At 38.4% G+C, this 11,577-nt stretch overlaps 1 protein-coding gene across 1 annotated transcript; it reads left to right on the top strand.

The window, feature by feature from the left end:
* The first annotated feature begins 9,338 nt into the window (after nt 1-9,338).
* LOC128636510 (E3 ubiquitin/ISG15 ligase TRIM25-like) lies at nt 9,339-11,003 on the top strand. The gene has a single exon (XM_053689514.1). It carries the CDS (start codon nt 9,339-9,341, stop codon nt 11,001-11,003), a length of 1,665 nt encoding a protein of 554 aa, XP_053545489.1.
* Nucleotides 11,004-11,577: the final 574 nt, after the last annotated feature.

Raw genomic sequence — 11,577 nt, 5'->3', positions numbered from 1 at the left:
TAACGCTCACTGCAGAAACGACTCTAAATACCAGCGTTAGAAAGATCCCATTGAAAAGATAGGCTACGCAAATGGCGTAGGGGGATCTGCGGTATGGAAAAGTCGCGGCTGAAAAGTGAGCGTTAGACCCTTTCCTGACTGACTCCAAATACCAGCGGGCGCCCAAAACCAGCGTTAGGAGCCTCTAACGCTGGTTTTGACGGCTACCGCCGAACTCTAAATCTAGGCCTCAATCTAGGTGTAAGAGAACAAAGCAAATTTGATGATAAATGTAAATTAGAAAAGTTGTTTAAAGTGACATGCCCTATCCGGATCATGAAAGTTTAATTTTGACAAGACTGTCCCTTTAAATAGTAAATGGTGAGCGGAGGTGTAGGGGGGGGGGGGGCCTCTTTGCCCTAAAATGCCCAGGCCCCTTTTTGGGTCCAATCTGGCTTTGTGTATTGAAATCCAATTACAAACAATTGATCATTTAAGATCAGTCCTAGCAGCTTTAGTTCCTGATTTATAATGTGTAATGATTTATGCAGCTGCATGCTAACAAGCACGGCTCATTAGGTATGCTAATAAAGCATTTTGTATTTTGTTTACACAATTATACAAAACTTTTTTATTTATTTTGCTGGGGTGACATCTAATTAATTTCACATCCATTTATAGATCAGTACACTCTTTATAAAAGGTTTAAAGCCATGAGATTTTAATAAGCTTCTAAGCTTGTAAACGTTAATATACTTTTTTGAGGAAGCATAAAGAAAAAGATAACTGGGTAAATCATTACATATTAGAAAACAGAAGACTGGCATAAACAGGTTTCCACTTTGACCCATTCTGTAGTTTACAATCTTCCCAGCCATGGGATTAGCTAAACTGACACATGATTTGACTTTTTTGTTAGTCTTTTTGGCATGTAGTCAAAGGGCAATGGCCAAGCTGTAGGTTCATAGAGATAATGACAATGCTATTGCTATGGTTACCACTGCCGGACTGACACTTCCTAATCACTGCTTACCTAGGACTGGCATTTAGCTGTTATTTTATCTGTGTGTACAGTAATTTTAAAGGGTCAGGAAACCCCAGCATTTTCTTTCAGGATTTGGATAGAACATATAATTTTAAACCAATTTCCAATTTACTTCTATTGTCAAATTTGCTTCATTTTCTTGTTATCCTTTGCTGAAGGAACAGCATTGCACTACTGGCAGCTAGCTGAACACATCTAGTTAGCCAATCACCAGAGACAAATGTGTGCAGGCACCAATCAGCAGCTAGCTCCCACTAGTGTAGGATATGTGCGTATTCTTTTGCAACCAGGGATACCAAGAGAACGAAGCACATTTGAAAATAGAAGTAAATGTAAAAGTGTCTTAAAATGACCTGCTCTATCTGAATCATGCAAGGTTAATTTTGACTTTCATATCCATTTAAGGTTCAGGTAAATTAAAGGGACATTGTAGAGACAGTCTTGCTACTGTGAATTGCTATGGTAAAGCAGATTCACTGTTTAAGAAGCGCAAATAGCGTAGCGAACTGCACTTGTGCAGTTCTTCTTCAGGCTGAGTCGGATTCAAGTTACCAGCACAAGAGCATGCTAGCAGTGTCTTACATAGGGCGTATGGTGCAGCTCCTATTGGCTGCCACAGTTGCCTGTCAAACGGAAGAATAATAAATTCTGAGACAGAGGCAGCATTGAAACAGGTAACGGAGCCTCATAAAAATGGGGTCTTACAAAAGATATATTGTGTTTCTGACATAAATAATCACATCAATATGCTTAAAATTAAAAGTAATTTTAAACTTTGCAAACTTACTTTGGTGAATTTACCATCACTTTTAAGTATGCATTAAAAAATAATTCATGATATGCAATAAAACTTGCATTAAAAGTATGCAACATGGGGAACTTCCAGGCGGTGGCCATGATAGGTCGTCTTATTGTAAGCTGTTCCAGTATTCCTGCATTATCTGCAAAATATCTCTAGATCCAGCTACCATCCAGACCCTAACCAGTAGATATTTATTTAAAGATAAATTAATCTCCTAAGTGATGTTTTTTTATTGGGGATTGCTGCCCGCTACAACGATCCGGAGCAAATTCTGAGGTTAAGGCCTCATTCTAACCCCCCAGTGGTATACCCTCGGAATACTGCTGTCGCATAGGGCCTGTGTACTCTAATACAACCTAAGACTTAAAATACTATCTTCAAGCAACCGCATAAAGTCTGCCACAGAGATTTAAAATGGAGACTGCTGCAAGCTTCTTAATAGAACTGAGCCACTTGCTCGCCAGCTATCAAGATGCATTTGAGGAAAAATTGCAAATGGCATCTAGCCCGAACCAGGGTACTCTTGAGAAGCTTCTTCAGCAGGAACCTAGCTACTTGGAAGGGGAGAGTACTGAAGCTTCCTATCGTTGGAGCTCGTTATCCACTACCGACTATTCTGAAAGAGAACATGCTCTCATCAATCCAGCTACAGACCCTGAGGCCAGGGACAACAGTACTCAGCATTGGAGTGCCACAAAAATGGGAGAACAGCTATCAGCAAATAGAGAGCCCAACTGCTACATCTTACAGTGCATCCAAAGGATAAAACCCCAGCACTTTTTCAGATTGCAACCAACATTTCTGCTGAGCTCCAACCACTTGCCCTGCTTGGCTATGTAAGTGCACTAACTAGGCAGGGTTCAGCCGTAGATTTCTGGGCTTTCCCGCAGCTGTCCTCCACCTCCATATGCACGGAGAAGCCAAATATGTGCCGGGACTTTGTCAGCTCTCAACTAGCAATTATGTGTGCCATTAACTCAGTTGAACCATACCTTTCCAAATTAGGAAGTCACTTGGCTGGTGGGACTTATCAAGCTTTCCTTGTCGCCACCGGCAAAAACACTGGCTGGGAGTGGTATCGCACCTGTGCTATGAAAATCTGGTCCCGCTCAGGCATAGGCTAGGGTAGAAGCCCATATCATAGCAGCATACGTCTGCTCATGCTTCGGAACAAATAGGGCTCTTACCAGCAAAACATTTTATTTTTTGCTAACCCTACATAGCAAAGATCAGGACACTTCATGTTTCTATGACTCTCCCAGTTAAAAACAAAAATTTCCATCACCTTTGATAGACTCTATGAGTGGTGAATTGCCTATGTTACCTTAGAAAACGTATTTGTTTAAGGTCTTGCTGAGGTCATTACACACATTGCTCTGTAGGATTAAGTATGCATGCTGCCTTGCTTTTGTTTTCGTTGCTTGAGTTCACTTCATATAACTATGATTCTCCCAGTTGCTAGTTCTTCATTTCTCTAGGTTGCCTTAATCTGATATTATAAGCCCACTCTCAATACTCCTCTAGAAGGGTTACCTTCCTGCATTATGTTGCTGTAACATAGTGTTCTATGGCTTTGACAAGAGGCGCTGTAGGTGATAGACAGCATTCTACATTTAATAAAACATAGGACCTACATATAACTTCTCACTCAGGTGCTCCGCCAGTGAGATAAGGCTTAAACAATATATCTGGGCACATTTATTTTTTTTAATCGCCCCCCCCCCCCCCCCAACATTGAAAAGAACAAGTTTTTTATATCCCTCTACTACCTTATGCATAATAGTTAAGAGGCACCATTTTAACATGGGGGGTTCTTAATAATGGATGAGAGAGATCTCACCTGCTAATAGTCAACACAATCTATTCCCTTTGCCTTATATATCTTAAAGGGACAGTATACACTCATTTTCATATAACTGCATGTAATAGACACTACTATAAAGAATAAGATGCACAGATATTGATATAAAAATCCAGTATAAAACTGTTTAAAAACTTACTTAGAAGCTCTGTTTAGCTTTGTTGAAAAGGTAGCTGGAAAGCCCACTGCAAGTAGAAAATAAGACACCCCCCCTTCTTTTGCATATGAAAAGACCCTTTAAACAAACAGGAACAAGCTGGAGTAGAGGTAGCTCATGGTATTCTCAAAAAACTTTGGGGCTTGGTTAGGAGTCTGAAAATCAGAACAATGTTATTTAAAAATAAGCAAAACTATACATTTTTGTAAAAAAAAACTTTATGGGCTATATAAATAAATCATCTACAAAACATTTATGCAAAGAAAAAATGAGTGTATAATGTAGAGAGGATAGAAGAGTCCTCAGAGGGTACGCTGATGCTAGTTGGTTGATTGTAGTTAAAAGGGTTTCTAAATGATGGCCGCACTCCCAATGGAAATCCCAGTATTGTTCCAGATGGATCTCAAGCTATGAAAGAGTAAAAGAGGAGAGGAACCACAACACATAAAACAGTATCGTATGACCAGGTAAGAAGAGTCGCTACGTTTAAGACCCACCCCCTTGAGCCAAATACTCACAGAGCAAGCGGCACCGAGATCGTGCCTCTAGGCGTGGATCGGGACTATTCAGAGTCGCCCGACAGACACACTCCAGCTAGAAGACATCACTCCGTGTCCACCAATCGACAGTCAGCAATCGGCAAGCCTCCACTGATTCCGTATGGCTACGAACTGTACACACTGCTACTGCAGGTAACGGATGGGGTGGAAGTGGAGCAAAAAGTCACTCTTGGAAAATAATATGGTGATGATACAGAGACACAGGACAGAGCAGATAAAATGGTAGTCCGTATTTTATTGTTAAATGAAACAACAGCAACGCGTTTCCCGGCTAGATATGCCGCTTCATCAGGCTGTTCTATACTAAGCTCTTGCTGCCAATAAATACCTTACCTACACCTGTTAGGGGGCGTTCTAACAAGCGGGGGTGCAGCATAAAGTCATACATCCATCTTTGCCACAGATAAACATACTCCTTAAATTTACTGAATATTTGAAGTAAAAAATGTATCTGCTATGTTGCAGTTTGTTATACTACCACATCATTATTTTATCAGTTGTTTGACTATTACAGTACACGTTAACCAAATGGTCCAAGAGTTGCCTCCAGTGTACCTACCATTTATGTTATCACAATAAGTTTCCAGGTGGTCCATGACCGGCCATTATAGTAGTTACTCAAATGCTAAATGTTCTCGTATAAGACAAAGAAAGAGGTTTCTTAGATATATGTATTAATAGCTACAATTTCATGTATTTATTGTTCATTTGCTCTAAAATTTGTCATTAACTTTTTCATTTCTGTGACATGACACTATTTTATTTTTGTATGTTTCTAAACATCTCAATAAAATATTATAAAAAAAAAAGTATGCAACATAACGCAAATTTAAATTCCTCCAAAAATTTGTTACTTAAGGTATGCAGGAAAAATTTGTATTTGGCAATTAAACATTTGTTCTACAAAAATGGGAATAAAAGGAGAAATAACGAGGCACTAGATTTTTAAAAGGCAGCTCTTCTGATCTTCATATGAAGACAACAGGATAATTATCTAGAACAAAACAAGAGGGTTCCATATTGTGTTTTCAATATACACATGAAACCACTCCATAGATGTTCAACAAACTCAAATGCTATGTTCATTGTTGTTAACATGCCTGATGAACATCTTCTGAGAATTGTGTTGCATTTTGAGACCTTATGATTGGTATAGTCTATTTTTTTAATGTTTTAATTAAAAGTTTATTAAAATGACAACCTCCTTAGTCTTAATATCATGGGAGATAGTTCTGGATCCTGCCACTGGAGCCCAAGTATGTACTGGAGTGTCAGTGTGTTGGGCAACTGCTATAAATTCAGCCTGCATCTTCTAGTACAAGAGAGTGCTGCTCATGTTGTGAAAATGTTGAACATAGATGGGATTGTTTTATGTAACACCTTCTTTTTTTGTTCTAAAAAAATAATATCTAATGTACAACTTAATTTCAAAATATAAAGTTATAATTGCACGAAAACATACAACTTTCAAAGAGTACTTTATTTTTCTATATTAAAATTAGTCTATCTGCCTTGTCAAGTGGGCTGAACAGTTTTCTCAATAGTGATTATTGTACAGTATCTCACAAAAGTGAGTACACCCCTCACATTTTTGTAAATATTTTATTATATCTTTTCATGTGACAACACTGAAGAAATGACACTTTGCTACAGTGTAAAGTTGTGAGTGTACAGCCTGTATAACAGTGTAAGTTTTCTGTCCCCTCAAAATAACTCAACACACAGCCATTAATGTCTAAACCGTTGGCAACAAAAGTACATCCCTAAGCGGAAATGACCAAATTGTGCCCAAAGTGTCAATATTTTTTGTGGCCACCATTATTTTCCAACACTGCCTTAACCCTCTTTGGCATGGAGTTCACCAGAGCTTCACAGGTTGCCACTGGAGTCCTCTTCCACTCCTCCATGATGAAATTATGGAGCTGGTGGATGTTAGAGACCTTGCACTCCTCCACCTTCCATTTGAGGATGCCCCACAGATGCTCAATAGGGTTTAGGTCTGGATACATGCTTGGCCAGTCCATCACCTTTACCCTAAGCTTCATTAGCAAGACAGTGGTTGTCTTGGAGGTGTGTTTGGGGTCGTAATCATGTTTGAATACTGCCCTACGGCCCAGTCTCCGAAGGGAGGGGATCATGCTCTGCTTCAGTATATAACAGTACATGTTGGCATTCATGGTTCCCTCAATGAACTATAGCTTCCCAGTGCTGGCAGCACTCATGCAGGCCCAGACCATGATACTCCCACCACATGCTTGACTGTAGGCATGACGCACTTGTCTTTGTACTCCTCACCTGGTTGCCGCCACACACGCTTGACACAATTTGAACCAAATAAGTTTATCTTGGTCTCATCGGACCACAGGACATGGTTCTATTAATCTATGTCCTTAGTCTGCTTGTCTTCAGCAAACTGTTTGTGAGCTTTCTTGTGCATCATCTTTAGAAGAGGCTTCCTTCTGGGATGACAGACATGCAGAACAATGTGATGCAGTGTGCGGCGAATGGTTTGAGCACTGACAGGCTGACCCCCCCACCCCTTCAACCTCTGCAGCAATGCTGGCAGCATTTATACGTTTATTTCCCAAAGACAACCTCTGGATATGACGCTGAGCACGTGTACTCAACTTCTTTGGTCAACCATGGCGAGGCCTGTTCTGAGTGGAACCTGTCCTGTGAAACTGCTGTGTGGTCTTGCCCACCATGCTGCAGCTCAGTTTCAGGGTCTTGGCAATCTTCTAATAGCGTAGGCCATCTTTATGTAGAGCAACTTCTTTTTTTCAGATCCTCAGAGAGTTCTTTGCCATGAGGTGTCATATTGAACTTCCAGTGACCAGTATGAGAGAGTGTAACACCACATTTAACACACCTGCTCCCCATTCACACCTGAGACCTAGTGACACTAATGAGTCACATGACACCGGGGAGGGAAAATGGCTAATTGGGCCCAATTTGGACATTTCCACTTGGGGTCTACTCACTTTTGTTGCCAACAGTTTAGACATTAATGGCTGTGTGTTGAATTATTTTAAGGGGACAGCAAATTTACACTGTTATACAGGTTGCACACTCACTACTTTACATTGTATCAAAGTGTCATTTCTTCAGTGTTGTCACATGAAAAGATATAATAAAATATTTACAAAAATGTGAGGAGTGTACTCACTTTTTTGAGGTACTGTATGTTACATCTGCAATCTCATTGTTTTATTTTTAAAAAAAAATGAATTTAAAGTAAAATACACAGAAAACAAATCAATTTCATATGTGCTTCAAAAAAATGTTGCTATCAGTGTCAAGTGTTTCCTGTCAAATTCACCCTCACCAATGAGATTCTCCATTAATTACTTTCTATATGGGAGACAGCTCAATGGGACTTATAGGTTCTGGTCCATTTTTTAGAGAATTGAGTAAGGGCTCCTCCCCTGAGGTTCCGTTTGATAGTTTTCTTCATGCCAGCAAATTTTAGAGAATCAAGTCCTAAAGGGATATGAAACACAACATTTTTCCTTTATGATTCAGATAAAATATAGATTTTAAATAACTTTTCAATGTTATTTCTATTATCAAATTTGCTTTATTCTCTTAGTAACAAGGCACATCTATTATGCTGTTATACATAGAATAGAACGGGAATTAAACACATTAGTCAAATACTTGTAAGATTTTTATGTAAGATTATAAGCCTGCAGGAGAACCTTATCATTTCAGTGGTTAAAGGGACACAAAGGTGTAAAAGTAAATGCTCTTAATTATTATTATTTACTTAATTTATTAATTTACTGTTGCTTGTATATAGCTATGTTTCCCCCTGCAAATTAGTTAAACACATAGTGATCACCAGCTCCGTTGAACTAACTGAACAAATCTGGTTCTTTAAATACTAGAGGTAGATCTGTGCAGCCACCAATCAGCAGACACCTACCTAGAGTGCATATGCCCTGAGCCTACCTAGGTATGCTTTTGAACAAAGGATGAAAACAATTAGAAAATACAAGTAAACTTGAAAGTTGTTAAAAATTAAATGCCCAGATTCATGAAAAGTTTCATTTGAACTATATTAAAGGGACAGTGAACCCACATGTTTTTCTTTCGTGATTCAGATAGAGCATGCAATTTAAGCAACTTTCTAATTTACTCCTACTATCAATTTAACTTTGTTCTTTTGCTATCTTTATTTGAAAAAGAAAGTCCAGAACCTTGGGCAGCACTTGTTTATTGGTGGATGAATGTATCCACCAATCAGCTAGAACAGCCCAGGTTGTTCACCAAAATGGGCCGGCATCTAAACGTACATTCTTGCTTTTCAAATAAAGATACCAAGAAAATGAATAACATTAGCTAATAGGAGTAAATTAGAAAGTTGCTTAAAATTGCATGCTCTATCTGAATCATATTCTCTCATAAGAGGGTTTGATCCACTTGTCAGACATTCAATAAACTGTTGTTAGATTATGAATATTTCCCTAGCTCTCAAGTCTTTATTGAAAACTGAAATTTATGTAACATAGGAATATTTGCAAAAGTTACAATAATTAAACTTAGGGAGGAAAATTAAATCCACTTTATACCATTCCCCTAAATAAAGAAATGATGCAATACAGGAATATCTCCGTTTTGGTGAACTACAAAAGAATACTGTTGGAACACTGTAACTAAATTAAAATACGGAGGAAAGGGAAAGAAGAGAGAAAATATAAATAATATTGCTGTTGAGATAGAGCCTGTAATGTTTTAGATAGAATATTAAGCTAATATGCTTTACAGGGATGGGCAGATAAGAGGAACTTATTTCATATACATAATTTCCCTTAACATGCTGGTTGCTACAGTATGGAATTTATGGGGTTAACCATTAACAAGGAAGCTAAAGTCCCAGTGATAAACTTACTACATTTTAAGGATAGTTTTATTTCCTTCTGCTAGATTCAAGCATGGCATCCAGAGATCTGAGTGAGAATTCAAACTGCTCTATTTGCAAGAATATGTATATAGATCCTGTAACCCTGAGCTGCGGACATATCTTCTGCAATTTCTGCATTACTAAAACATGGGATGGCCAGAATGATGAAGATGCTTCTTGCCCTGAATGTAGACAACAGTTTAAGAGAAAGCCTGCACTTAAAAGAAATGTTAAGGTGTGTAATATAGCAGAGCAATTCAGATCTACTGAACCAGAGACTGAGATTGGGATCTTCTGCACTTACTGTGTTGATTATTCTGTACCTGCCAATAAATCATGCCTGCTATGTGAAGCTTCATTCTGTGATACTCACCTGAGGGTACACAGCAAGTCTGAGGAACACATCTTAACTAAACCCACCACTTCTTGGAGTAACAGAAAATGCCCCATTCACAAGAAGTCCTTTGAATATTACTGCTATGAAGAAGCTGCCAGTATCTGTGTGATATGTTCCTTGGCCGAAGAGCACAAGGGACACCAGATGGAGCTGTTGAATGAGACTTCTGAGAAAAAGAAAAAGAAACTTAGAAATATTCTGAAGAACTTGACCTCAAAGAAAAATAAGAATGAGGAAACTGTCTTAGGTCTTGAAGACAACAAGAGATGCATGCAAGAGAAAGCAGCTGGTATTACAGAACGAGTTACTGACATGATTAAGGACATCAGAAAACAACTGGAAGACCTAGAAAAGCAAGTTGTAAGTGAGATCAACCAGCAAGCAAACAGGGTTTTACTTCTAATCACTGATCATATCCAGCAACTGGAAAAAGAGAAGGAAGAGCTGTCTAGTAAGATGTATCACATTGAAGACTTGTGCAACACAATTGATCCATTAACTGTTGTACAAGAAGATGAATCACATTATTCTGAGTTTTGTGGTTCTGAGAAAGGAGATGATGAAGGAACACATATAGATGAAAAACAGGTTCCAGGGGGAGGCGATTTAGATGAGGGGCTGATCTCAGCGACTTTATACAAAGGTTTGGCTGATATTCTGACTGTTATAAAAATAAAAAGATGGTTCTGTGTACAGGAAATGTCTGACCTAATACAAGGTGTAAATATATCTACTGATATTGTCAATGAAATAAAATTAAATAGAGAACTCTGTATGCAGGAGGCTTCCTGCTTATTACTGGATTTAAACATAGCTTCAAATTATGTAACTGTATCAGATGACTTGCAAACGGCCTCCTGGACAGAAATACACCAACGGCGGCCAGAAACACCAGAGAGATTCCAGTACGCTCAGGTGTTAAGTACCAGGAGTTTTTTGTCAGGAAAACATTACTGGGAAGTAGAGACCAGCAAGTCAGGGTGGTGGAGTGTAGGAATGTGTTATCCTAGTATAAAAAAGAAAGGAGATCTCTCTAGGATTGGAAATAATAATAAATCCTGGTGCTTGTGCTGGTTTAATAAAGTTTTATTGAGAATACATGATTCAGCACGAATCTCTATACCTCACACATTATCCTGTCAGCGAATAGGAATATACTTGGACTACGAGAATGGGCTACTGTCTTTTTATGAGCTGTGTGACCCAATACGACACATACATACCTTCTCTGCCACCTTCACTGAACCTCTTCATGCTGCATTCTGGGTATGGTATGGCTGGGTCAGAATCAGGAGCTAGAAATACTGACTTCTACACAGCACAGTTAATATACTGAAATGTTACTAAATGTTCTGAGGTAAATTAGCCAATTGCTCTGTTTCTTATATGCAAATTGTGTCTGGTGGTTAAAGGGACAGTACAGTCATAATTAGACATTCATGATTTAGACAGAGCATAAAATGTTAAACAACTTTCCAATTTACTTCTATTATTTAATTTGCTTCCTTCTCTTGTTATTCATTGCTAAAAAAGGTTTATCTAGTAACGTTTAGGAGCAACTAAGAACCTAGGTTCTAGCTTCTGATTGGTGGCTGCATATATATATATATATATATATATATATATATATATAACGATTGTCATTGGCTCACTCATGTGCTCAGTTAGAAACCAGTAGTGCATTGCTGCTCCTTCAACAAATGATACAAAGAGAATGAAGCACATTTGATAATAGAAGTAAACTGTAAAGTTGTTTAAAATTATATGTTCTACCTAAATCATGAAAGAAAAAAAATGTGTTTCATGTCCCTTTAAGGTTGCCAGGTGTCCAATATTTAATTGAGCAGTGCAGTTTTTATATTAAATGTCCAGT

Source organism: Bombina bombina, chromosome 7, assembly GCF_027579735.1.
Source record: "Bombina bombina isolate aBomBom1 chromosome 7, aBomBom1.pri, whole genome shotgun sequence".
NCBI classification, from domain to species: Eukaryota; Metazoa; Chordata; class Amphibia; order Anura; family Bombinatoridae; genus Bombina; species Bombina bombina.
This window is presented reverse-complemented; position numbering and strand designations above follow the sequence as displayed.